The following is a 27,936-nucleotide window of genomic DNA, read 5'->3' as shown; positions in this document are numbered from 1 at the left end:
GATTTACAAACACTGTACTTGTCTACTAGTGTCCTAGCATCCTTGTGTCTTAGTGGACTCGCCTACTTGTGTCATAGTGGACTTGTGTCCTCGTGGACTTGTGTGTCAACTAGGCCGGATCTGCGTTATGAGAGATCAGGGTATGCGGCTAATATTATCCAATTGCACTTAATTGGTCTGAAATGTATTTACTAAAAATTATGTATCTTTGTACATCAATCGATGCCATTGATGTATAATGACAGGCAGAACAATTAAAAGCTCTTTTACTCGATGGCAGAAGGCACAATTAGCTCGTGTAACTATAATCCTTAACATTCATACAACAGAATAATCGCTTGGTGTTGAACTAAACAGGCCACACTAAGACAGCTTGTGAGTAAAACTTGAGATGAGATCATCATTATTTTAGTATATATATACTTTTTTTGTCATTTATGTTTGGTGACGTGGCCTGAGATTTTACTACAGTATTGTAAAACACTGGGTGATTGAAAAGTAACTCCTATTTATAAGTTCTTGTAATTTAATTCTGAACTATAATTCTTACAAGAAATGAACACAAGAAGAAAGTGTATTGCATGGAGTTTTATTTAAAATTCGAAATGGGCGCCAAGCATTAGCCACCAGTTTCTCAAGCCGCCTGGGAACCGCATTAACTGATTTCCTCTTGTGGGATGGAAGACATAACTTCTCGTATTCACCCTTCAAGTTCTTCCAAAGTCATTGGCGTGGGAGAATAGACGAGCTCCTTCAATCATGGAACATACACAAAAACATTTAGAAAAATATTATAACATATGAATAAATTATAAGTATTTTAAAATAGGGAGTTACTTTTCAATCACCCTGTATATATACTGTATTTACAGACAGTGCATCTTAATGGGCATATGAGAGGATATAGAAAAGGATGCAATTCACACAGAATAACTGTTATGTCAGCCATGCAGAAAGTCATTATACCACCTAAACTGTGTTAGCAAATAAAAAAATACTTTGGCAGCAACACACCAATAATAATGACAGATAAAGACAGTTTTCCTTTTATAATAGGGGTTATTTCCCCTTTGAAATACAATAATTTAGTGTTTGCAGCAAACAACTCTAAGGCATGGATACATCTTAGTCAACTATGACCTCCATCAACCTACTACCAAGCAATATCACAGCTCTTTCTTTTTGTGTCCCACACCTTATTTCGAATTACCCCAGATGGAACAGTTGAGGATGAAGATGCATTCAATGTCCCTGGAGTGATAAAGTGGTTGACTGGACAGGAACACCAGCATCTTCTAAATGCAGACCAACAAACCTTTAGGATAATTGTCTACTTTGACCATGAATGTAACAATAAAGTAACAATACATTGTGTGTTGTTATATATTTAATTGCAAAATAAAAAAGTTATGCAATGCAGAAAATGTCCTTCATTGCAAGTGTTTTTTCAAAAGAGTACACTGCAAGAGGACTCCACACAGGCGAGGACCCGGATTCAAATCCGACCTCCCCTGTGTGGAGTTTGCCTGCGTGGGTTTTCTCCGGGTACTCCAGTTTCCTCTCACATCCCAAAAAACATGCATGGTAGGTTAATTGAAGACTCTAAATTGGCCGTAGGAGTGAATGTGAATGGTTGTTTATTTATATGTGCCCTGCGATGGAGCAAGGGGCATGTCTGACACCACCAGCCCACCATCTGGGTCAGCATCAGCGCTGTGATCCTGGAGAAGTTGCTTCATTGGCTGAAAGACGGTAAGGTTAATTAGACTAGACCAATGAAACCTGTTCAAACAAACCAAGGCTTGGAGCCGGGGCCATTCACTATGAATCTTTTAGACACATAGTGGACTGTCTGCTCATTCTCACATCAGAAGAAGCCGACTGGGGAAGGCCACTGGAAGCTAGTCCAAGACAGAAGTTAAAGAAGACTATAGCGTAGGCTTGGGAATTATCCATTTTTAATACTTTCTTATCTGTTTGTCATTTTACTATGGCACTCTTAATATTTCTAATAGTAATCATTTAAATAAATACATACAGTATATCCTAATGCTTGTTTTCCTTCAAAACAAAATTATTTCAGAGGGGAAAACATTTGTTAGAAATATAAACTTAATATTGATATAAACCTTAAGATTATAGAAGGAAACTTGTCTTTATGTGTAATTATTTTATTTTTGTCAACACCTAGTAAGAAAGACTGGCTGAATATAATCAAGCTCTTGCAGGAAATCCTACACGTTATTTTGGATTTGTGCTTCCCTTTTATGCTAATTTTATCTATAAACCATACCGGGGATAAGTGCTTAATTTTATTCAGTAATGTAATTCTAGGGTCATCATAAGATGATTACAAATATGTGGCCAATGGTCATATAGTACACTGTACGAAGAGTCAGTATGGTAGCTAACGTTAGCAATTTAGCTAACGGTTATTAGCCGCTAATTTGTTGTTTGGTTTTGGCACACAAAAGCGTTCTGTCTTCTGTCAGCTTAAGCGCGTCATTTACTTCCTGCCCATCCCCACGAAATAAATTTTAAAAAAGTACTGTTTCATAAGATTTTATATTTAGTCCGCAAAATTGCGGGTGATTATAATCCTGTTATAGTCCATTTGAAAAATGTTACTTGTCGTACCAAGGGACAGTAGTTCTTCCACCTCTCTGTGTCCCATGACTTCCTGTCGGGCGACGAGCACGTTGTTGCCACCGAGGAGTATTTATCATGTTAGGTGAGTCGTACCCACCTTTATTTCCACCTGTTCATTCATCATTCACGACATCTTCCCGTCGAAGCACATCTGCACCTCATCTAACACACACTTGAGTGAACACGAGTCGTTCCCGGACTGTTCAGAGCCCATTTTCAGTCATACATTATACATCACTCGTCAAAGGCAGCATTATAAATGGCAGCCCTAAATGGAAGTAGCAGGCAATTTGAGGTTTATGGACTTTTTATCGTTGTGCGTGTGCATGTGCGCGTTCGTGTGTGTGTGTGTACCTTCTTTAAAATAGGTGTCCTGACATTTGCCTGAAACATCAGCTCCACCTTTAGCCTCAACTCATGCAATGCAGTGGTGCCTTGAGATACAAGTTTAACTGGCTTTGTGACCACGCTCGGAGCACAAAACAAGCATATCTCAAATCATCTTTCCCCATTGAAATGAATAAAATGCCATTCATCCGTTTCGAGCCTTAATTTCCTGTAGCCACTGGTGCTGCTGAAACGATACACATTTCCTTATTGTGGGACTAATAAAGGTTATCTTATATTATAAATATGTATTATTTTAATATACTTTTATAGGTGCCGTACGCAGCGACGTACTAATTCATTTCTGATTTCAGACGACGTCCTGTCGCTGTATGTTATTTTCTCTCCAGACACTTCCAGCAGTTCCAGCCAGACCTACAGTGTAGCTTAGCATAGCTTCCCCATCTTTCTCCTGTTAATTACTCCTCATCCTCCCTTTGTGATAACGATACTTTTCAGAAGTGGAGCTTATTCACTGCCATGGAGGCAATAATTAGTGACTTAAACTGGGTTGACCTTGGACGTAGTCAGCAGCTCAGCAACGTGTTTTGCGGCTAGTCAGCTATAGCTTGAGAGTTTGGGCTCAATGTGGATGTGCCATTTTGAATAATTATTTTATATATATATCTTTAATAATTTGTAGTTTTTATTTCATTCATTTATGAATTTGTACTGGTTAGCATCTGAAGTGTCTCAGTGGCCCAGCACAGCACCAAATGCCCGCAATAATCAGTGTTACGGGCGAATGAGGCAGAGTTCAGTGATTGCGAGAGCCAGCTTCTGTAGCCGGGGATCGGACCACCAAGGTCCTCACCCAGTTCACTACGCCCCTCACCCCCTTGGAGCCTCCCACAGGTGGTGAGCTCATGGGAAGCCGGACCCACGTCCCTTCAGGCTGTACCCAGCCGGGCCCCATGAGTGTAGACACGGCCACCAGGCGCTCGCACACACACAGCAAAAGTCTCGCTTGTGCACCTTTTGAGGCATATTTCCGTTCCTGAAAATGTAAATTTGCCATAACTTGGATGTTCGATCACTGTTATTTAGAGTTGAACTGAGGACATCTCGATCTGCACTCGAGTGGAGTCCAATTGGCTAGCTAATGACAACCCAACCCATCTGTGGATGTCCCACACGTATCATACAAATGAGACTGCATGAGACACATTCAAGACCACAAGGTGGGAGTGTTGCACATGGAATTTTTTTTTACCAAAATACTAACAGCACCAGGCCACAGAGCAGGAAAGATGCTGATCAATTCTCAGCATCACTCTCTCGCTCTCTTTTTTTCTCCCTCGCATAGGAAATCAATCAATACATGGACAGGAAGCAGAGCGAGGAGATGGACTGCGGTGGATGGGAAGGAGGACAAGGACAAAAGGGAGGGAAGGGAAAAAGCGGGCACATGCTTTTGTTTTTTTTTTGTGTCGTTTTTTGACGTCACATCTCAGGTTGGAAGAGGAGGGATGAGAGAGAGAGAGAGAGAGGGAGAGCGAAAGTGAGAAAGCTCCTCACACACAGTATCTTGGAACCATCCTCACATGGATTTAACATCACTGTCGATACTTGACATTGGGAAGCAATTGAGTGGACCTTTTCTTTTTTTCTGTTTTTTTCTTTTTCTTCCTTTCTTTTTTTAAGCATGTCAACAGTTTAATTAAGGAGCTACTGTGTGTGTGTGTGTGTGTGTGGGGCGGTGAGGGTGAAGATGAGCGTGCCCATGCTGAAGATTGGAGCCGTGCTGAGCACCATGGCCATGGTCACCAACTGGATGTCCCAGACACTGCCCTCACTGGTGGGACTCAACGGGACGACCGTCGGCGTCTCCCCCGATGGCACGCACGAACGCATCGTCAGCGTATGTGCTCTTAGTATTATTAGACACAGGCACGCACACACACTGCAAGGATTGGTTATGTGCTGTCAGCTGAAGTTGTCACACAAAAGAGGAATTTAGCATCAAAAAGTCCACGGAAGATTGGAGAAGGCAGACAACTCGGAAAATTAGGTACACCCTTGAGGGTTGTAGCGAAAACTAGAGGTGCAACAGTGAATCGATTATTTGACAGCTAATGGATTATCAAATTAATTGACAAATATTTTAATCGATGAATAGTTTAGAGTAGAGGTATCAAAATTTTTTTGGCATAGGCCACATCGTAGTTATGGTTTCCCTTAGAGGACTGTTATGGCTGTGAATCCATACAAATGTATAATGGCCACATATTACAAAGGCACAACAAATTGATGAATAACTACTTTAGAAACAGAAGCTAATGAAAACTGTTCAACTATTACCATAATTTCTCATGTATAATGTGCATTTTTTCCCCACCCAAAATTGTCAAAAGTCAATCGTGCGCATTATACGTCAGTATAAAGGAAAATGGAAAAAAAACTTTCAGATTTTATAAATGTATGCCGCTATCTATCCATACATCCATCCATTTTCTGAGCCGCTTCTCCTCACTAGGGTCGCGGGCGTGCTGGAGCCTATCCCAGCTGTCATCGGGCAGGAGGCGGGGTACACCCTGAACTGGTTGCCAGCCAATCGCAGGGCACATAAAAAACAAACAACCCGCTATCTAGTGGTAATGAAAAGCTGTACACTTTCATTCCAAAATGCCACCGGCACCTAGAGGTTATAAAAAGGGTGTAGCCTACACTTTCATTCCAATATGACAGGAGGTACGTATGACTGCATATATGTACAGTTATGATCATAAGTTTACATACCCTGGCAGAATTTGAGAAATATATATATATTTTTTAAATATGACTGTTGAATGAACAACAACCATCAACCATTCTTTATGGTTCTGTTTTGTTTCATGATAATGCTTTTCTGAAATGCTTGACCATTTAATTTGAATCCAATTAAAATAAAATTAAATGTGTTTCGCCTGGTCCTTCATGTTTTCTTGAAAGAATTGTACCCATCTTACAAATTCTCCCTGGGTAATCAAACATATGAGCACAACTGTGTGTTTTCTATGGGGTTTTGCATTGTGTGTTAGCATTAAGCTAGCAGAGTTCCTTAAGTCATGTGGTTTAGTTAATTACACAATATACAGAGTGTGTTTTAGTCTTCAGGTGTTTTGTGTGTGTGTGTCTTCTGGGTATGTGCACCGCTCATATTGTGTGTTATTTATGTTTGTCTGTGTGTTCATATTCAGCTTTACTTATGCCGTGTCTGATCCGCATCGTAATTGCATTAGTAGTAGTATTAGTAGTGGTATAGTAGTAGTGTTGTTCAGTGCGCTTGGGTTACTTGAAAGGCTCTTAAAATAAAATGTAGTAGTAGTAGTAGTAGTAGTAGTAGTAGCAGCAGTGACACCTACTGACAGAATCACATATGGTATCAGATGTTATAGGGTAGGAAATTATAGCCACTGTCTTTGAACTATGCCAAAAACATCAGCTTTACAGATGTCACGTCTGCGATACAGGTGTTTACAGAAGTCATAGTAAAGGAAAGAACCATTGAACAACACCGGTGATTTTCTTTTTAATAAATGGAGATGTTTATTTAATATGCAGCATTTACACACACACGCAAACACACACACACAGACTTGTTTGTGCTACCAGGGGTGATATTTTCTCTCTGGGAAGGCTGACTCACCCACAGGACATCTCCATTTGTTACCGTAGCAACAACAAACCATGGCAAACCCTGGAGTTGATGTCAACACACATGCACACGCACACGCAGACAGATGGAGATGTCAGAGGCTGAGTGAGGCTCCTTAGAGATGCTTGTAAGTTGGACAGCAACCAGTGTTGCGTTGTGTCATTCTATTGGGGTTCCTAACAGTAAACAGCCAAACAGCTGGCCAAGTGCAATCTGCACTGATTGACATCTTGGCTGGCTAATAACTATGTAGAATTCCTAAACAACAAGCAACAAGACTGTTTTCTGCTCCCAGGAGCAAGCTATTATTGAAAATTGCAAAAATGTGCTGTGATCTATTTGGGGGTGCCTTTATTAAAAAAGTGGATTGTTCAAAGAAAACGTGTTTCTTTGAACGCCCCAGTTGGATGAAAAGAAGCGGGATGGCCGCGTTCCCGCCAAATCTGCCTGTCTGAGACGCGGGGGAGAGCTTCATTTAGCTACAGATTCCCGCTTTTGTACGCCGGAGTGCACAATTATGCAGAAAGCTCACAGCAGCGTGATTTATGAAGCAATAAAAGGGAAGATGGAGGATTGTGTGTGTGCGTAGGGTTTGTATCCGGGCTCGGAGGAGGCTTGGCAGGTGTACAGCACCGCATCGGACCTGGACGGCCAGTGTGTTTGCGCGGTGGTCGCGTCTGCCCGGAACCTTTGCAAACGAGACCACCGCAGTTGGCAGATAAGCTTGCTGACTCAACAGGTGAGTGAGTGCGTGTGTGTGACAGAGTGTGTGTGTGTCATACACATCCATGCAACTTCCTGTGTATCGACAAGTGTCACCCAATAAGCCAAAGAAAAAGCCAAACAGGCACAATTCATTTTTTGATGCTCACTGAACTGAGGTGATGTCTGACAGTTAGGGTTCGGACTCATCCCCCCCCCGCAAAAAAAATCCCGTTTTTTATTCATATTGACAGTAACAAATCATTTCCAAATCAGAATCTAATCATTACTCCTTGTACTATTCCAGAATAATAGTCCAACAAATGAAAAAGCCAATATGCGATGAATCCCTACAGAAAAGTTTTTCTTTTTAGTTTAAAATGGCTTACTTTAACCAGGATCCCTCGCTGGGTTTTGCGGCTGTCGGTGCCGTGAATCTGTGGTGCGTTGGACAAGCTGTCTTTTTTCTAGCTAGCCTCCAGGTTACCTAGCCAGTGCTACCTAGCCGTCTGGGTATCTGCCACGCTGTGTTGAATAAACTTTCCCCAATTCATTCTGCCATTCTGACTAAACATTGTGAAATGTGTGTGTGTGTGTGTGTCTGTGAGTGCGTGCGTGTGTGGGTGAAATATTTTTTAAGTAAATGCGGCGTGGCAGAATTTCAGATGTTGTCAGAATAATTTAAGTAGTATGTTGTTGTTTGATTCGTTGTGATTAAAATATTTCGGCGGACTTGGGTGCTAATTTCTGTCACCACCGATTCGCGCTTAGCCATACTGACAGTGTTAGGTTAGTTTATTTGAAGACACTAAATTGTCTTGACAAAATGTAGGTCAGGTCAGTTTAAAACAATTTTCTTCCATTTTTTTGATCCGCTTATTATCACCAGGGTTGCGGGTGAAATCGAGCCTATCCCAGCTAACTTTAGGTGAAAGGCAGGGTACACCCTGAACTGGTCACCAGCCAGTCGCAGGCCACATGTAGACAAACAAACATTGAACCTCACATTCACACCTACAGACAATTTAGTCTTCAATTAACCAACCATGCATGTTTTGGGAATGTGGGGGGAAGCTGGAGGGCTTTCTTTGAAATATTATTTTAGTTTTTGGGATGACTGTGATGAGAGTGAGTGTTTCTGTGAGAAATGGATGCTCAATGATTCAGCAGAGCTGTCATAAGTGACTTTTAGTGTGCAGTCCTCTCAGGATGTTCACATGCATGAAAAAAGAACTTGCTCATACATACTGTACATGCACTCACATCGTTACACGTACGCTGACCTACAAGAACTTTATCACACAGTCTGTGCAATGCGTTTTAAAATACATCAAAGAAAATTTGGAGATTTGAGTATTCAACAAACCAAAAACACAAAAATATATTTTAAAAAAAATAAATTTGAAATAAAAATAGAAAATGTTGAATAAAATATGTTGGGACTTTGAATTTAAGGTATTTGACTAAACTAATATTGACAAACCTAATATCTATTTTTTTCTAACCTAACGTACACATTTTGGTAAATATCAAAGACAATTTAGTCTTTAACGTACATTATGCTACATTCCAAATTGTCTTCAGTGTTGCCAAAAACACGTACATTAGTTCTTAAACATTGAAAACAAATTCCAGTCTTTGTCAAACCCAATGTACGTTTTCTGGAAACATCAAAGACAAGTCTTTAACAAATGTACACTTTTTCATTAAAGACTCAACTGTAGGTTCATTTAAGACACTAAATTGTTTTTGGCGTTACTGAAATATTTAGATTAAAATTGTCCTGTTTACCAAAGTGTGTCCATTATGTTGGGGAAATGTGTACGATTCTTAATTGTACGTTAGCAGGTCAACATCCTCAGCAAATCTCAACGAAGCACCGTTCATTTGCTGGTTACTGTAAATGGTCTTTGATATTTCTGACAAAATGTTCGCTGAGTTAGTCGAAGACGCTTTTGAGGTTCGGTAAAGACTCCAAACTGTTTTAGATGTTTACGAAAACACCTGCATAGGGTTTTTCCAATAATGCCCAGGTGCATTTTTTTTCACTTCAAGTCAGTTGGGGAAAACATTTTGGCACAGGCTGGAAAATGGGCAGATGGATGTTGACCTGCGATGTTGCTGCTGTTGTTGTGGTTCAGGTGCAGAATGTGAGTCAGTCCATGGAGGGGGTCCACCTGCGGACCTCCAGGGAGCTGCGACACTTCCGCGAGTATGAGCCGCTGCTGCGGGGCGTGGATGGACGTCTGCACTCGTACGCCAGCAGCCCCCGGACACTCACATCCAAGGGTTTACAGGTACACACATGCACACACACGCACATGCACACATAACAGAGATGGCAAAAGTATATGTGCTGAAGTAGAAGTACAGTTACTTCTGTTTAAAAAAAAACAAACAAAAAAAAAAAATCTGTTAAGGGTAGAAGTACCGATTCAACTTCTTTACTTAAAAGTAAACAAATAAACATTTTAAAAAACTGCCAATTACAGTGGAACCTTGTGTTTTTTGTGTGTGTGTAGTAATAATAATAAGTAATGTGTAATATGTGTAATAATAAGAAGAAATAATAATGTTTAATAATAATAAGAAAACCTGTGTACTTTGCTATGAGTTTTTTTTTAAATTCTAGGATGTTTCTCACTTTATTATTATTATTTTTCTTTTAATTAAAGGGCCGGCCAATGGGGACATATTGAACAGTCGCACTCAATAAATATGCATAAAAAAAACTTTAGAAATGCTTCCGATGACCGCCAGTTTGGCACTCACTCAACAACACTCAGAAAAGTTGCGCATGCTAGATTCTAGGAAATGAGTCGCCCAAACACGTGGGTAGGTGATGAGTTTTGTACGAACCATTTTAATTTCTAGAAAAACAGAGTTGATGTACAAAAACTGGGACAGAATTTCAGCCCCCCCCCCAAAAAAATCGAAAACCAAATCATACAAAAACTAGGGCATACGTAAACCAAGATTCCACTGTTACTATACTATACTACTATAACTTGGTACAATGGAAAAAAAGCAAATTATACTTTCTTTCATAGTGGTCACACTGAGAAGGAAAAAAAAGTCACGTCACATGCTGCATGTTATTAAGCACTAGCTAGTGTTTCCCTTTTTTCTATTTTCTTACGTCATGTTGTCATTTGCTGAGGTTGAAAAAAGCAACAAGCCTATTTTGACAAAGTAAGGAGTACAAAGTACAGGTATCTTGTTTCAAATGTAGGGAGTAAAAGTAATAAGCCAACAGAAAAACAAATACTTCCAAATGTAAGTACAAAGCCACTTCAGTACTGTAACAAAGTATTTGAACATGGTTACTTCACGCATGCAAGCACACGCTCCAGTGTGATCACATTGATTTCACGCAGTGGGGGAGGAGGAAGAGGACCAACAGGAGCGTGTGCGTGTGGATGCTGTCGTCGTGTTGACACCTGCATCGCTGTAATAACACATTTATCATGGCATGTTCACAAAGAGGGGCAGCACGGTGATTGAGTGGTTAGCACATCCGCTTCATAGTTCTGAGGTCATGAGTTCAAATCCGGGGTCAGGCCTTCCTGTGTGGAGTTTGCATGTTCTCCCTGTACCTGTGTGGGTTTTGTATGGGTACTCCGGGTTCATCCCACATTCTAAATACATGCTTGGTAGGTTAATTGAAGACTAGTCTAAATTGTCCGTAGGTGTGAATGTGAGTGTGAATGGTTGTTTGTTCCTGTGTGCCCTGCGATTGGCTGGCGAACCAGTTCATGGTGCAGGTAGCCTCTCACCCAGTCAGCTGGGATAGGCTGCAGAACATCCACCAGAGGATGAATGGATAGATGGGTGGGTGGGTGGATTGGATGGATGGATGGATGGATGGATGGAAGACTGGTTGGATGGCTACAATAACACATACTTTAGATTCATCTTAAATACAATGTTAGGGTTGTCAATGAAGCTCAATTGTCTTAGATTAATTTTTTTTGTACCTTAGGTTCAGACACAAGTTATCTACCTTAGCACGCAATCCCAAATCCGCTCGCTTAGTTTTACTAAAGTAACGACTCAAGACAATCGAAAAAGGGTTCATCATTACACTGAGAAGCAGAGCTGGTGCATACTGTATTTATATTCAATAACTTAACTAATCAATATCCACATGCTATTTTTAGCCACGTTGTGGGAGGGGTGTGTTGGGAGTTGGAATGGGGAATTACCGGGGGTTCCTCTCTGCAGGGGTTCCGGATGAAAGGAAGGAATTAGGAAAGGTTGGCCAGAGGCGCAGTCAGATGAATATGAGGAAGATGAAGCATTAGCAAGTAAAATCAAGTCATATTTTTATTTGTTTGTTTTTTTTCATATTTTTTTCTTTCCACACTCTCCCGTTAAATCCAACAAGATGCTGCTGGAGGACTTCGACAAGCTGTCAGAGCGCACATTCGAAACACAGATTTTTTTTCATACTGATCTCAGTCAATAACATATGGGTTTTTGTAAATATCATTTACAGTCTCTACAAATTGTAGTTTTGTTGAAGGCCCCACAATGTCTTTGATATTTACGCGAATATACACATTAGGTTTGTTGAAGACGTGATGATGTTGGTACGTAATCAAATGAGGCAGCTGGAAACAGCTGCAGCTGCACTAAGTAAAATATTTGACCTCTCCATGGGAGGAAAAAAACAACCACAATCAGATGAGGATAAATGTGAAATTGTATTATTCATGTTGACTTGTGAAACCAAAGCAGAGGGAGGGCTTTTATAGTCGGTTCTCTGCTTCTTTTTTTTTGCACTTCGAGGCGACGAGAAAAAAACTGAGATGATGCCTCGTGTCCTAAAAAATGAAGCGCTTTAAACTCACAGAGTGGAGCTCACGCATCTAAGCAGGGAACCGTCCGGAAAGGTTGCCGTGAAACTGATCTGTATACCGCTGAAGTGAAGCTAACAAACACAAATGAAAGCCGAATGAACCTCACAATAGGCATTCTGTACCATGCTCAACCCCTTTGACAGTGTCGGGATTGTTATGACGAGTGCGAGGGCTCCGTGTCGTGACGTTGAACACTTTAAAGCCGGGATTGTTTTACTCATCTGAGCGTCAAACCGTGTCGTTTTCCAGCACAATACACGTCCCTTGCTCCAGCACGGTTGGAAGAGTACATCAATGTACTCGGATCGTGCTGAATTGTCTTTGATGTTCTACGAAAACATGGATATTAGGAGAGGTGAACAAGCTAATGTCTTTGATGGTAAATGAACGTATGTTGGGTTTGTCCAAAGCTAAATTGTCTTTACAAAAGCATACGATAGGTGTGTCCTAGACTCAAAACTGTCTGTTCGTAGTCATTATGAAATGTTAGGTTGTAAACATCAAAGACAATTTACAGTCCTCAACTAAAGTAATGCATGCATTTTGGTAAGTATGGAAGACAATTTAGTGTCTACAGTGACCCTAACTTGCGCTTTTGTAAACATTAACAACAATTTACTGCAACAAAACTAAAACGTGCATGTTCGCTGAAGCATCTGAATTGCTTTTGATGTTTATGAAAACTGACTTATGCTTGTTAGGATTGACGAGGGCTGTAGATTTTCTATGGTGTTTATGAAAACAGCTACGTTTATGTTTTCATCAAACCTGTCTTTGATGTCTATGAAGAATGTCTTAGATTTTTTTTTAAACGTAAAACATGTACGCTATGGTTGTCGAAGTTTGATGTTCACAGAAGAACGTTAGGTTTGTGAAAAACGCTATATCAGCCTTGATTTTCAAAAAAACACATACATTACGTCCATGGAAGACTCTAACGATATTTGCAAAACAAAATTCGTTAGGTTCATTGAAGATGCTTAATGAAAAAATATAAATGTTTTTGTGAACATCAATGACAATTTAGCATTTTCACGCGGTTTTCATAAACATCAGACAACGTAGCAACTTTGGTAAACTCAATGTACATGTTTTCATAAACACCAAAGACAATTTAGCATCTTTAATGAACCTAATGTAAATTTTTTGTAAATATCCAAGATCGTTTGGAGTCTTCCATGAATGTAATGTATGTGTTTTTGTGAACATCAAGGACGATATAGCGTTTTTTTCACAAACCTAACGTATGTGTTTTTGTGAACATCAAAGACAATCTAGTATCCACAACAAACCCAACAAACTTTTTTTAAGGCCAACCTAACATGCGCGTTTTTGTAAACATTTAAGACAATGTAGTCTTCTACAAATCTAACATACATCTTCGGCTAGACCTAGATTCATGTGAATGGACCACAACAGGTTGGTTGGACACTTTCTAGAAGGACTGCTTTATAGGCTGGAGAGTAGGCGAAAATGATGATGATCTGCATCATTTCCCTCTAAAGAGATAAATGCAACTAACCCTCAACAATGGAGAGCACCAACAAAAGAAAGACCTGGATAACAAGTCCACAGAGATCCCCAAACATCTTCAAGTATCTCCATCCCAATCCAGCTGGCCTCAATTCAGCCCTACTTAGAAAATCTGCACAGCCATTTCAGTTTAGTCCTGAAAAATAAAGCAGTCTTGTAACACAACTCATAGCCTGAGTGGTACGCTGCGGGATTCCTCCGGGATTATCCCATGCCGAGCAGATGGGGCTTTTTCCATTTATCTACTGCTGCTCCTCGCTTGGCGGCTCTTTCGCACCTCCCGGCAGAGACAAGACATAGGATTAAAAGTGGCGGAAGGAGAAATTTAATCAATAGACAACATATAATGAGATATAATATAAAAATAATCAATAATTTTTTTCTTGAGGAAAAAAAATAAATTTCAAGGATGGTATTTGGGTATTTTCAAGATAAATGGTTGTATTTCTTGAAGCAATTGATATTTTTTGACAATTATTTTCTATTTTTCAAGAAAAAAAGATTTGGGGATTGTGATTTTGCAAGATTAATGTGCGATTAAATTTTTTTTATCTCAAAACTAGTAAAAGAGTGCTTTTTTAAAATAAATGCAATCTGACAAGATTACTCACTAGGGTGGCGGGCGTGCTGGAGCCTATCCCAGCTATCATCGGGCAGGAGGCGGGGTAAACCCTGAACTGGTTGCTAGCAAATCGCAGCGCAGACATAAAGAAACAACCATTCCCACTCACATTCATACTTACGGGCAATGTAGAGTTGTCAATTAACCTACCATGCATGTTTTTGGGATGTGGGATGTGGGAGGAAACCGGAGTGCCCGGAGAAAACCCACGCAGGCACGGGGAGAACATGCAAACTCCACACAGGCGGGGGCGGGGATTGAACCCCGGTCCTCAGAACTGTGAGGCAGACGCTCGAACCAGTCGTCCACCGTGCCGCCTTGATCAGAATAAAGTTTGATTTTTCTAAAAAAAAAAAAATGAAAACATAAAAAAAGGGGGGGGGGGGGGGAATTCTCTTTTCAGTTATCTGGAAAAAAGTCTGACTTAAAAAAAAAAAGGTGATTTTATGAGAATGTGTCTGATTTAAAAAAAGAAAAAAAGTTAAATTGTATGAGAATAGTCAGGGCATTTTTAAGAGAATACATTTTGAATTTCTTTGATAAAGTTTATTTATTTATTTTTTCGTAGGAAAAATAAATCGTAATATTAAAATAAAGTCAGATTTTTTTAGAAGTCGTATTTTTGTGGGAAAAAGGTGCAATGTTTTGTAGAGTCAATGTGTAATTTTCAGATTAAAAAACATATTTTTAATGAAAAAGAAATGGAATACGAGAATGAAGTTATTAATTGAGAATATTTTTTGTTTTCAATTAAAAAAATCATAGTTACAGGAATAAAGTGATGTTTTTCTGTTATGACGGGATTTTTTTCAAAAGTAAAAATCTCATTTATAGACATCAAAGTTGTATTTTTCAAGAATAATGTTAGTTGTTTCCCAGAACGGTGCAATCTTTTAAAAATAAATTCATATTTTACCCTGATAAAAAGTCATATTATTTTGTTATTATTATATTATGAGAAGTCACATTTTTCAAGAAGACAGATCTTTTTCTATGATTTAGTCTGATTTTTTTTGTTATATTACTAGAATTAAGTCATTTTTCAGGATAGAAAGTTTTTTTTTCTAAATGAAGTCAAGATTTTTTTTGACTTGGGAAGCATTTGAATTTGAAGGTAGCGCTGTACTCAAAACAGCTCAATTTGACACGGTTCCTAAAATTGAGGCTGTGGAGTGGATTACAAAAGAGGTAAGAGAGACGTGAGGGTGAAAAATAGAAACGCTTTTCTCCCACAGACGTAATCTGGCTGCCTTTGACGCGCCACTTCAATCGACACGAGGACAGAAAATAAGCCTTAGTGCCCATCAAGTGTGAGAAGATTATCCCCTCATATCAGGTCTTTCTAGAAACAACCAGCTGAGGGCCCCCTGCGCGTCACATTCTTGTAATTGTTTTGAGTTTTAAAAAGACTTTTCTTTGCCCCACATCTACAGTATTCGAAAAGGAGATCCTCAACAGAGGATAAAAAATCTATGACTGTGAGTACTGTTTTAGTGAATCTGTTGCTACACTGGACGGCACGGTGGTTCACGTGTTCTCCCCCGTGCCTGCGTGGGTTTTCTCCGGGTACTCCGGTTTCCTCCCACATCCCAAAAACATGCATGGTAGGTTAATCGACGTCTCTAAATTGCCCGTAGGCATGACTGTGAGTGCGAATGGTTGTTTGTTTCTATGTGCCCTGCGATTGGCTGGCAACCAGTTCAGGGTGTACCCCGCCTCCTGCCCGATGACAGCTGGGATAGGCTCCAGCACGCCCGCGACCCTAGTGAGGAGAAGCGGCTCAGAAAAGGAATGGATGGATATTATTTCATGCCTTGCATTCTTATATAGCTGTATTTATAACAAGATACTTATTTTATAATCCGGTGAGGAAATTTGCACATTATTTATTTCTAATTTGATGTGCCAGCCCACATTTCCATTAGCAATGATGATGATGAGGAAGATGACAGGGTGAGATGGGGGTCCCTTTGAGGGGTCTCTCTCGCACAGGGCGCCATGCGGCTTACAGCACGGGACCGTGCAATCAGTTGATTTGCCGCACTTCTCTAGGGCAGTGATCCCCCATCTTTTCTGCACCACAGTCTGATTTCACGTAAAGATATTTTGACGGACCGCCATAGCTTGTGCAGCAAGACCGAGACGTCCGGGGCCCGAGTGGCGCCGTTTGCGGGGAACCTTTTTGTGCGGTGCAGGCTTGCAGCTGAGCTTAACTAAACCAATAAAGGAACAAATCAGTCATGAAGTGATTTCATTTTCTCAAAAGATTAATGCGTTTCAACAAGTTGTTCATGAATGACAACAAGCCCCGTGTACTGAGTTGAGTTAACTGCAACCATATAGTGCATGTGTCTCAAGTTTGCCCTCGCAAGTCAAAGCAGAAAAACCGCCGAATGACGGCTCGTATCTTGAAAAATTCGTAAGTTGGGTCACTCGTGTCGCAAGGCACCACTGTACCGGAACATCTTAAACCTAACCTCTAAACCTACCCCTAAACCTTAAACCCTAGTACATTAATACTGCAAACCTCAAACCCTAGTACTGTAACACCTTAAACCACAACCCCTCTGACTTAACATCTAGCCTGAACCCCAACCCCTAAATATAGCCCTAACCCGAACACATTAACACCCTAACAACCTTAAACCTAACCACCAACCCAAAGCCCCTATCTGTAAAGCCCGAACCCTAAGCCTACAACCCAATTTTAAATGTTCGGCACCTAACGTGCTGGCTTCTTCCTCTTGTTTAGGAGCTGAAGGGTCAGGTGACTCAGCTTCAGCCCCTCCTGTCCACGGCAGATCAGTACCGGTCCGACGTTCAGACGCTGGCCACCCTGCGAGACGAACTGCTCAACCTGTCCATCGTCCTGACGTCCATCCAGGAGGAGATTGGAGCGTACGACTACGAGGAGCTTCAGAGGAGAGTCCTGCTGCTGGAGACCAGGCTGCACAGCTGCATGAACAAACTAGGTCCAGAAGAAATTTACCAGTACTCTCATTGATTACTGATTACAGTAATCCCCCGCATATTCATGGTTTACTATTCTCAAATTCTCCTACTGGCGTTTTTTTCAAGGAAACCTCTCCCCGGCTATTTGCGAAAATACTTACTTTTGCATTTATTCATGCTCTTGCTGAAATACCTACGAACAACAGTGCAAGCAGACACGTTAGCCCAAGCATCCACAATCCATTCACAAATTGTGGCGTAACTCGCCAGCCGCTGCCTCCTAGTCTTAGTAAAGCTGTGTTCGCCATCTGTCATCCATCGCTCCCACGCCGCTCACAATTTCATTTTGAACGCCCTGTTTATATGGATGTCCAGCGGTTCGTCAAGCCTGATGGCAAGATCTGAGTTATTGCACTCAGTCGAATGGTGACTGAAGAGACGCTTCTCCCGGCTGTTCTTTGCTCATTAATCCACCTCACCTTGTTTCCGGATTTAGTTTTTCTTTTTTTTCCCGCGGAAACTCAGCTTCGTCTTCTTGACTTGGCGAAGCTCGTTTTCCTGCTTCCTCCACTTGCAAACCATGGATTCGTTGATCTTGAATTCTCTCGCGGCTGCGCCTGCTCGATTCCCATGTTCCTCCGCGTAACTAATAGCTTGCAGTTTGAACTGTGCTTCAAAAGCGTGTCTCTTCGTAGGTGCCATTTTTGGGGGTCCTTAGCCAAACCGATGCACATACCGGAACTATATACCTACTGGGGGCGTGTCTTTAGCCTCCTCTGTCACGCGCACCCTTCCCCCTTTACGTCCGCATACTGTCCTCAGTCACGTCCGCCTTCCTCTATATAAGCAGCGTGTCGGCAGGTAATGCTCCCAGTCAGTCAAGCGCTCATTAAAGTCACACAACAGCATTGACAGATTTTGGAACTCGGTGCACACATAAGGCGCGCTGCATTATAAGGCGCCCCGTCCATTTTGGGGAAGATTTAAGACTTTTAAGTGCGCCTTATGGTCATGGAAATACTGTATGTTACAGTCATACACTTCAACTGACAGACAAGCTTTTTGTGTTGGGGAGGAACTAATTTTAGTCTGGGTTGTTAGCGGAAGTTACAGTCTTCTCCACATATCCATGTACAGTACTGTACATGCTGTGCACACTTTCAATACATTTATTTTTTTAAATGAACTCTTCTGGAAGCCATTTGTGTGCAAGGGTAAAGTAAAAGGAGTTTGATATTATACGTATCTAAGTGTTTTGGTATTGTAGTTTGTGATATATTTACGCCTTAAACTGTAAATATAAAAAGGTGTCAATTACTCGTGTTTTTTGCTATTCGCTGCCCTATTCGTGAAGGATTACTGGAATAGGAATCAAATGTCAATTTTAATTTCCTTTGTTAGAATGTGTTAGTTAGCTTGTTAGTTCCTCTGTTGCATTTTCTTCGAGATGTTATAATTTTTCCTTGAAACAATTTATATTATGTGACTAAAGTCAGATGTTTGGAGATCTTTTTCTGAAAAAATTGAAATAACACTACAATCATACCTTGGGATTTTTTGTGTGATTAAAGGTGGTATTTCTTTGACATAACTTTTTTTTCAAATGCAAGTCTTATTTTTTGTGTGAAAAAATGTAAATATGAGAATTTAATCATTTTTTGGGAAATTGCAATCTTACCACAATGAAATTGAATTTAGTCAAGGTTTGTCTGAGTTTTTCGAGAAACAACTCTCAATCTTTTGTGGAAAAAAAGTTTTTAAAACATTTCCGAGAATAATCTTATTTTTCGCACAGAAAGTCAGAATTTTATGAGAAAAAGTCATATTTTTCAAGAATGAAGTTTTTTAGATAAAAAGTTTGATTTTTTAAGATAAAAGTTAAAATAAAATGGTTGTATTGTCTGTAAAAAAACAGAATAATATTACAAGAAATAAGATAAATTTCTTAGAAAATAGTCATATTTGTGAAAATATTGGAATATTATGAGACATAACTATGAATTAGGTTTTTTTAAGTCATAATCTGACCACATTGAAATAATGTTTAATAAAGATGATTTGCTCAAAAAAAAAAAAATGTTCGTGAAATAATTCGTTATTGTCTGAGAATAACTTCTCAGTTTTGCATAGTAAAGTCATGATCTTCCAAGAATAAATGTATAATTTTTCAAGGGAAAACATTTTTGTCATCTTTTAAGAAAAAAAAGTTGTGTGCTATTTTTGGACGTCATTAGGTTTTGTCTAATGAAATGGCCGTTTAGCATCTGCCTGTATTATAGTTCTCATGCATTGCAAAATGACGTAATGCAGCAAAATAAAAATAGAAGTTATATCTGTGTGCATTCGGTGCCCAGGTTGCGGTCGCCTGACAGCCGTCACTGGGCCCATCACCGTCAGGGCGTCGGGGTCCCGCTTCGGCTCCTGGATGACTGACGCCATGATTCCCAGCTCTGACAGCAGGGTGAGTCTTAAACTCGGCACTGTGTGTGTGTGTGTGTGTGTGTGTGTCTTTCATACAACAAAGAGCATGGATGTTTTATGTATTTCTGTTTTATGGTTTGTTTGTTTTTTGTAGTTTTTTTTTTGTAACAGTAGCCTCTTGGAAAAGTATTTTTGGCCCTCTGTATGTTTCACATATAGTACCAGATCAAAGAACACTTAGCTCTCCCAGTACCACATCATGACTAACATTAAAATACAGTCGCATTGTAGGCCTAGGTGCTCATCAAAACACAAGGTTTTATTCCTAAAAATAATATTTACTATTATTGTAAGCTGCTGTAAAATGATGCACAGTTTGAACATTATCACTCCGCTTAAATAAAGGAAGAAGAAAATCTGTACTTAAATAATTATTCAATTAAAATATAAATTAAATATTAAAACAAAATTTAACAATCTAATTGTAGAAACAACAAAAAAAACAAACAAACATTTCTTAAGGAATAAATCCAATTGTATACAACTGAACTGTACTGAGACAGTGATTCTTTGGCGTACCACTAGAGGGAGCACGGGTACCACTGGTGGTACTGGTACCACACTTTGAGAATCACTGTTCCAGAATATACAGTGGTGCCTTGAGATACGAGTGTCTCGACCTAGGGGGTTTTTCGAGATACGAGCCAATGTTCGGCTGCTTTTTTTGCTTTGATTTGCGACCAACAATTTGAGTTACGAGCAGTGGCAGTGAATCCAACTCACCTCACAAGAAGCCACACTTTGGCAGGACTGAACAATTCTTCAAAAGAGAGGCTTAAGCTCTTTATTGGCACTCCCAGTTGGAGTTTATTGTCAAACTAAACATAAAACAAAGACAATTACAAGATTATTTAAAACAACCGTATAACTTTGCCTTAAACTCCACTATAACATAATGTAAAACACCTTAAAAGGATGAACGGAAAGTATCTATGTGGCAGCGTTATAGCACTTTAAAAAAAGGATATTTAAACACAAATGGTGCATCAACACATGCAGACAGACAATATAACAATAACAATATATAAAAATGACTAATATTAATGCGGCTTACTGAGACGCTGTGAGCGTTTTCCCAGACCCAAAAAGTTTGAGAACGCTTGATTACAACAGTAAAATGAAAACTACATGAGATTCAGTTCCAAATAACTTAATTTTTTTCCCTGTGGGGCAATTAAGGGAGCAGAAAGTAGCAGTTTTTGTCACAAGTATACAAATAAATGATTAAATACATAAAAATTGCAACTCAACAGTATTGTACTTCATCAAAACATACAGTAATAATCACAGGTACGTAGGAATGCGTTGCACCATACTTTTTACTTTTACTTGAGTATTTATGTTGCGAAGAAACGGTACTTTTAATATAATAAAGCCAGATTTGACAAGAATAAAGTAGTATTTTCTTCAAAAAAATCAAACTTGTTTGTTTTGCAAGAAAAAAGGTTGTTTGAAGAAACAAAATGAAATTACATTTTCACAAGATAAAAAGGTATAATGTTTGTAAAACCAATAAATGCGTTGGTTTGTTTTTTATCTAAAAAGTGGTATTTTCTCATGGAGAAAGTGTTGAAATATTGCGTCATCGTGTTTCTCATTGAGGTGTGGTCCATGGACGGCTTCTATCGAGGCCGTCGCGTGCTTGAGTACCGAACCATGGCCGACTTCACCAAGGGCCAGAACTTCGTGCAGCATCTGCTCCCGCACGCTTGGGCCGGCACGGGCCACGTGGTCTACAACGGCTCGCTCTACTACAACAAGCACCAGAGCAACATTTTGGTACGCAAAGATTCACCTACACTGGAATACACTTTGGTGCACTCTGATCATCCCAGACAGAGAGAGAGTCGTGATTGGTGCAGATTGTAAAGGACATGTTGGTGAAGGAAATAGGGGTGATGAAGACGTGATGGATAAGATGGATAAGTACGGCATCCAGGAAAGGAACTTGGAGGGACACATGGTGGTAGACTTTGCAAAAAGGATGCAAATAGCTGTAGTGAACACTTTTTTCCAGAAGAGGCAGAAAAATAGGGTGACTTACAAGAGCGGAGGTAGAAGCATGCAGGTGGATTACATCTTGTGCAGACGATGTAATCTAAAGGAGGTTAGCGACTGTAAGGTAGTGGTAGGGGAGAGTGTGGCTAGACAGCATAGGATGGTGGTGTGTAAGATGACTCTGGTGATGGGAAGGAAAATTAGGAAGACAAAGGCAGAGCAGAGAACCATGTGGTGGAAGCTGAGACAGGACGAGTGTTGTGCAGTTTTTCGGGAAGAGGTGAGACAGGCTCTCGGTGGACAGGAGAAGCTTCCAGAAGACTGGATCACCGCAGCCAAGGTGATCAGAGAGAGAGGCAGAAGAGTAATTGGTGTATCTTCTGGCAGGAAAGGAGAGATGGAGACTTGGTGGTGCAACCTCACAATACAGGAAACCATACAAGGAAAAAGGTTAGCTAAGAAGAAGTGGGACACTGAGAGGACCGAGGAGAGGCGAAAGGAATACATTGAGATGTGACACAGGGCAAAGGTAGAGGTGGCAAAGGCCAAACAAGAGGCATAGGATGACATGTATGCCAGGTTGGACACTAAAGAAGGAGAAAATGATCTATACAGGTTGGCCAGACACAGGGATAGAGATGGGAAGGATGTGCAGCAGGTTAGGGTGATTAAGGATAGAGATGGAAATATGTTGACTGGTGCCAGTAGTGTGCTCGATAGATGGAAAGAATACTTCGAGGAGTTGATGAATGAGGAAAATGAGAGAGAAGGGAGAGTGGAAGAGGCAAGTGTGGTGGACCAGAAAGTGGCAATGATTCGTAAGGGAAGTTAGAAAGGCATTAAAGAGGGTGAAAAATGGAAAGGCAGTTGGTCCTGATGACATTCCTGTGGAGGTATGGAAGCATCTAGGAGAGGAGGCTGTGGAGTTTTTGACCAGCTTGTTCAATAGACAGTGCTGAGGTGTGCTTTAGGTGTGACAGACAAATTTAAGGTGGAGGTGGGACTGCATCAGGGATCAGCCCTGAGCCCCTTCCTGTTTGCAGGGGTGATGGATAGGCTGACAGATGAGATTAGAGTGGAATCCCCGTGTACCATGATGTTTGCAGATGACATTGTGATCTGCAGTGAAAGCAGGGAGCAGGTGGAGGAACAGTTAGAAAGATGGAGGCATGCACTGGAAAGCAGAGGAATGAAGATTAGCCAAAGTAAAACAGAATATATGTGCGTGAATGAGAGGGGTGGTGGGGGAAGAGTGAGGCTACAGGGAGAAGAGATAGCAAGGGTGGAGGACTTTAAATACTTGGGGTCAACCGTCCAGAGCAATGGTGAGTGTGGTCAGGAAGTGAAGAAACGGGTCCAAGCAGGTTGGAATGGGTGGAGAAAGGTGTCAGGTGTGTTATGTGACAGAAGAGTCTCTGCTAGTATGAAGGGCAAAGTTTATAAAACAGTGGTGAGCCAGCCATGCCAAGATGTACGGATTAAAGACAGTGGCACTGAAGAGACAACAGGAAGCAGAGCTGGAGGTGGCGGAAATTAAGATGCTGAGGTTCGCTGTTAAGTGACCAGGTTGGATAAAATTAGAAATGAGCTCATCAGAGGGACAGCCAAGGTTCGATGTTTTGGAGACAAAGTTAGAGAGAGCAGACTTCGATGGTTTGGAGACGTCCAGAGGAGAGACAGCTAGTATAGTGGTAGAAGGAGCGAGAGCTAGAGGAAGACCAAAGAGAAGGTTGATGGATGTTGTGAGAGAAGACATGAGGGCAGTTGGTGTTCGAGAGGAGGATGCAGGAGATAGGCTTACATGGAAAAGGATGACACGCTGTGGCGACCCCTAAAGGGACAAGCCGAAAGGAAAAGAAGAAGATTTAATAATAGCATAATAATGCATGCTTATTTTTAAAATGTATAATTAATTTCTATATATTTCATGAATTATTAAATATTATAATGTTTTAAATTATATATTAATTCTAATTATAAAATTATTCAACAAAATAAATTATAAATTGTTTATTTTACGAATATCTTATATTTTATGTAAAATAAATATAAATATAAGATTAAAATTATAATTCATGCTCTTCTTTATTGTATTATTTATAGATATTAGAATTAACTAACAAATAAGTAAAGTTAAAAATATTATTTTTTGTTTTTTGCAACAACAACAACAAATATATATATATATATATATATATATTATAATAAAACAACTTTGTATGTGTTTGTGTTATAGGTGCAGTACCACTTCCGCTCTCGCAGTGTGCTGCTGCAGCGAAGCCTAAGCGGTGCAGGCTATAATAACACCTTCCCGTACAGCTGGGGGGGATCGTCCGATATTGACCTCATGGCCGACGAGACAGGCCTGTGGGCCGTATACACATCCATACCCAACGCCGGAAACATTGTGGTACAACATAACTAATTAGCTAACATTAGCCAGCATTGGAGTTGTGACATTGGTTGATTTTAACTGGCTAATGTTAGAATTTGTTTTAATATTAGAATTCAAAGGATTTGTTAGTCACGCAATTTTTGTAACTGGCTAATAGTAGCATTCCTTAGAGTTGTTTGTTAACTGGCTGACATTAGCATTCAACAGACTTGTTACTCCATTTTTGTAACTAGGTAACATCAGTATTCTTCAGAGTTGTTCATTGGTGTATTGTAATTAGATAATTTTAGCTTTAGTAATATTAAGTTTGCTCGTTGTAACTGGCTAACTCTAGCATTCATCGGAGTTGTTTGTTTGCAGATTATAATTCCGTCTATACTGTACTCAGGTAAGTCGCCTGTGCCCGCGCTCTCTGGACGTGCTTCGTAGCTGGTCCACGGGCTTCCCCAAACGCAGTGCGGGCGAGGCCTTCATGATCTGCGGCGTCCTCTATGTCACCAACTCGCACCTGGCTGGAGCCAAGGTCCACTTCGCCTACAACACCAACACGTCCACCTATGAGTACACGGACGTGCCCTTCCACAACCTGTACTCACACATCAGCATGATGGACTACAACCCCCGAGAGAGGGCACTCTACACCTGGAACAACGGACACCAGGTGCTTTACAACGTCACGCTTTTTCATGTCATTCGCACCGACGGGTAGACCGAATTGGACGGGTCTGGAGAGGAGTCATGGACACTGTTGCGTTTGTGGTCGATGTGTCGGGTCTGCATGGTTCTGTTCCTTCAATAAATGTCAACAAACTTCACACCTCTCTTCTTCTTCTTTTGTTTTAGACACACAAAAAAGGCATCAATGCGAATGCCAAAGTTTCTGAAGGTTAGCATTCGCTAGCATCGGTAACAGGCTGAAGTTAGCATTAGTTAGCAAATTGTCGTGACTGGCTAATGTTAGCATTCATTAGAGTTGTTAGTTAGAACATAGTGATTGTTAGTATTCACTATCATTGTTAGTTGTTAATTTGCAGATTGTAACTGGCTAACATTACCATTCGTCAGAGATGCTGGTTAGCAAATGGACGTAGCTGGCTAATGTTAGCTTTCGTCTGAGTTGTTAGCAGATTGTCATACCTGGCTAACAGAGGAATTAATCTGCAATGTTTGTTGATAGTTGTAACAGGCTACTTAGTATTGATCAGGCCACAAGGTGCTCTACAATATCACGCGCTTTCATTTCATATGCATCAATTGGTAGACCATGTTTGACGGGTCTGGAGCGGTATCAGGAGCGCAGTCAGGTTTGTGGTAGATGCGTCAGGTCCCCATGGTTGAGTTACTTCAAAAAACGTCAACAAACATCATGTCTTCTTCGGATTTCGTCGATAGCGCTCGCCGGCATTGTTTCAGGTCCCAGGTGATGTTAACATTAGCAAGAATGGGTAACAAGGAAATAAATAAATCCAATCCATTCCTTTTTTTCTGTGGCTCAACATTTAAATAACTGTTATCTGATTTGATGGTTTATTCACAGACTTTCCCAAAAAGTGTTATGCTTATCGTTCATAGAAATTGCATTCAAATGTACAAAACTGTGAAATTTACCTTGCCTGGACGGGGGCTCAGCACACCTAAACCTCTGATCTGACAATTGCCCCTGGTTAGTGGATTGTTTTTATGAGCATTCATTGTATGTAGCATTCTTCGTAGTTGTCAACTAGCAGATTGCAACTGGCTAAATTGAACAATTATCTTAGTCGTTTGTTAGGATTTTTAACAAGCTAACCCACGCTAACAGGAGCTTCTCACATCAATACTACAATCGCCAGCTTAGTTTTGTTTCATGAGGTTTTTTCTCTCTCTCTCTCCACTCTAGCTGCTTAATTATTTATCATATGGCCAACTGGAAATGTTATTTTGGCTCAGTTCGACCTTGGTGTCTGTATCAGTTCCAGACTTTCATTTATTCATCTCCCCGATTATCCTCTGACTTTTCGTCCCCCTGGTCAGATGGCCCCCTGCTAAATAATGCACCTCCATTAAAAGAGACAATCTGAGCAGGGGGGTGAAATGCAGGGGAAATAAAGGGAACGTGTATATTGTACTATACACACAATAGAACATTATGCTTAAAATGTGGTGGAGTCTCGTTAAGTTTCACAAGCAGGGAGGACAACCTTTTTGAATCTATTTATAGCCTACACAGCAAGCCAGTGGCCAATTAGACACACACACACACACGCACGCAAGCACAGCAAGGCCTGAGGTGAATGATGAAGTATTTCCACAAAAGGAGAATTCATCCATTCAAATTGAACTGAAACTGAATTTTCCCCCTTTGAAAATAATGCAGGCAGAATACATCTGCGCCTCGGTCAAACTTTGCCAATTGAAACATCTTTTAATCACCTATTTAGGTGATCTTTAAATGCTTAATTGTCATACAAGTATGACAAGAAGTTGTAAAACCAACCCTTAACCACAGCAAAAGGAAAAGAAAATGAGATAAAGTCAAACTATTTGCCTTTGAAGATACATTTAACTGTTGTACAAGTGTAAAAAGAAGTGAACCACTGCCAAAACCTATATTAAACTAAAGTCAACCTAATACTAGTGACTAACTAACTAAAGCTCCACAATAATTTAAGTAAACATTGAGAAACATTTAATAGACAAGTCATGAAATAATAGAAAGAAGGAAACGTCAACAACAACAAATGGAACAGTGTGTGTGGTGCCAGTTCGGATTTGCTGATGCACACTTATATAAGTGTGTGCATGCGTGTGTGTGTGTGTGTGTGTGTGTGTGTGTGTAAGCAGATTGTATCTCAGTAGGACACAGGAAATGGCCGTTTGGTCAGGAAAAGACGCGTATTCTCCCAGTCTGAACTATCTATGTACACACACATGCACACAAACACACAGGTCCATTGAAAAGTGTTTGTGTCCACATGCTCTTTGGCTATCTTTGTAGCTGCATTATGTGTGAATTAGAGCGTGTGCGTGTGTGTGTGTGTGTGTGTGACAGGAAGTTGGCCTAACTGGGCACGTACGAAAACAAGCACACACACACGCACACACACACACACAACTCCATTTTCTTTCACCTTCATCTCTTTGCCTTTCTTTTCATTTCATCTTTCATTTCCTTCCTTTTATCTCCAGTCTTCTTCCTTCTTTTTCCTTTCCTCATTGCTTTAGGTCCTTTCCTTCGTTAATTTTTTTCCCAAAAATTCTACCTCCTTCATTTCCTTTCTCATTTTTTTGTTTCTTTTTTGTCACCTCCTTCATTTTCCTCCTTCCTTTCTTTCCTGTCCAGTCTCCCCCTTTGCTTTCTTTTCCTTCCCTGTCCTGTCTTCTCTCCTTTCTTGTATTTTATGTTCCTTACTTAATCATTGGGTTCCTCCATGTCTCCTCTTTCTATTCCTTCCCTGTCTTTCCCTTTTCTTCCCTGTCTACTGCTTTATACTCCTCTCTTATCTTTCTTTTCCTTTTCTGTCTCCTCCCTTTTATTCATCTCTCATCTTTCCTCTTTTCTTCTTTGCTTTATTTTCATTGTCTTTACTTTCCTTCCCCATCTTCCTTTGTTTCATTATGTTCTTTTCTTTCTCCTCATGTTATCCCATTCTTTCATCCTTTCCCTGGCTCTCCTCTTTCTTTGTCCTCGTTGCTGTGTTGTGTTTCACTTGTGAGATCGTGAGGCAAAAGAAGAGGA

The 27,936-nt window shown here is 40.3% G+C and overlaps 1 protein-coding gene and 1 long non-coding RNA gene across 3 annotated transcripts; one reads left to right on the top strand and one right to left on the bottom strand.

Moving 5' to 3' along the window:
* Positions 1-585: 585 nt before the first annotated feature.
* Positions 586-3,033, bottom strand: LOC133404493 (uncharacterized). Its single transcript, XR_009768838.1, has 3 exons — positions 2,747-3,033; positions 1,196-1,295; positions 586-751 (listed from the first exon to the last, which is right to left on the bottom strand). It is a non-coding gene; the product is annotated as an uncharacterized LOC133404493 (long non-coding RNA).
* On the top strand, positions 2,678-25,018 carry LOC133404491 (noelin-2-like). 2 transcript variants are annotated; one of them, XM_061680432.1, is made up of 9 exons: positions 2,678-2,731; positions 4,748-4,897; positions 7,263-7,412; positions 9,517-9,672; positions 17,145-17,364; positions 19,699-19,805; positions 21,428-21,604; positions 24,060-24,233; positions 24,607-25,018. In XM_061680432.1, the coding sequence occupies exons 2-9, from the start codon at positions 4,748-4,750 to the stop codon at positions 24,925-24,927; spliced, it is 1,455 nt and encodes a 484-aa protein (XP_061536416.1). In that variant the 5' UTR covers positions 2,678-2,731; the 3' UTR covers positions 24,928-25,018. The 2 variants fall into 2 exon arrangements, with proteins under 2 accessions (XP_061536416.1, XP_061536415.1); XM_061680431.1 differs by lacking the exon at positions 2,678-2,731 and having other exon boundaries at positions 4,535-4,897.
* The last annotated feature ends 2,918 nt before the right edge of the window (positions 25,019-27,936 follow it).

The sequence above is a fragment of the Phycodurus eques genome, chromosome 6, assembly GCF_024500275.1.
Source record: "Phycodurus eques isolate BA_2022a chromosome 6, UOR_Pequ_1.1, whole genome shotgun sequence".
Classification (NCBI taxonomy): Eukaryota; Metazoa; Chordata; class Actinopteri; order Syngnathiformes; family Syngnathidae; genus Phycodurus; species Phycodurus eques.
Note: the sequence above shows the minus strand (reverse complement) of the source record. Positions and strands in the feature narration are given on the sequence as shown.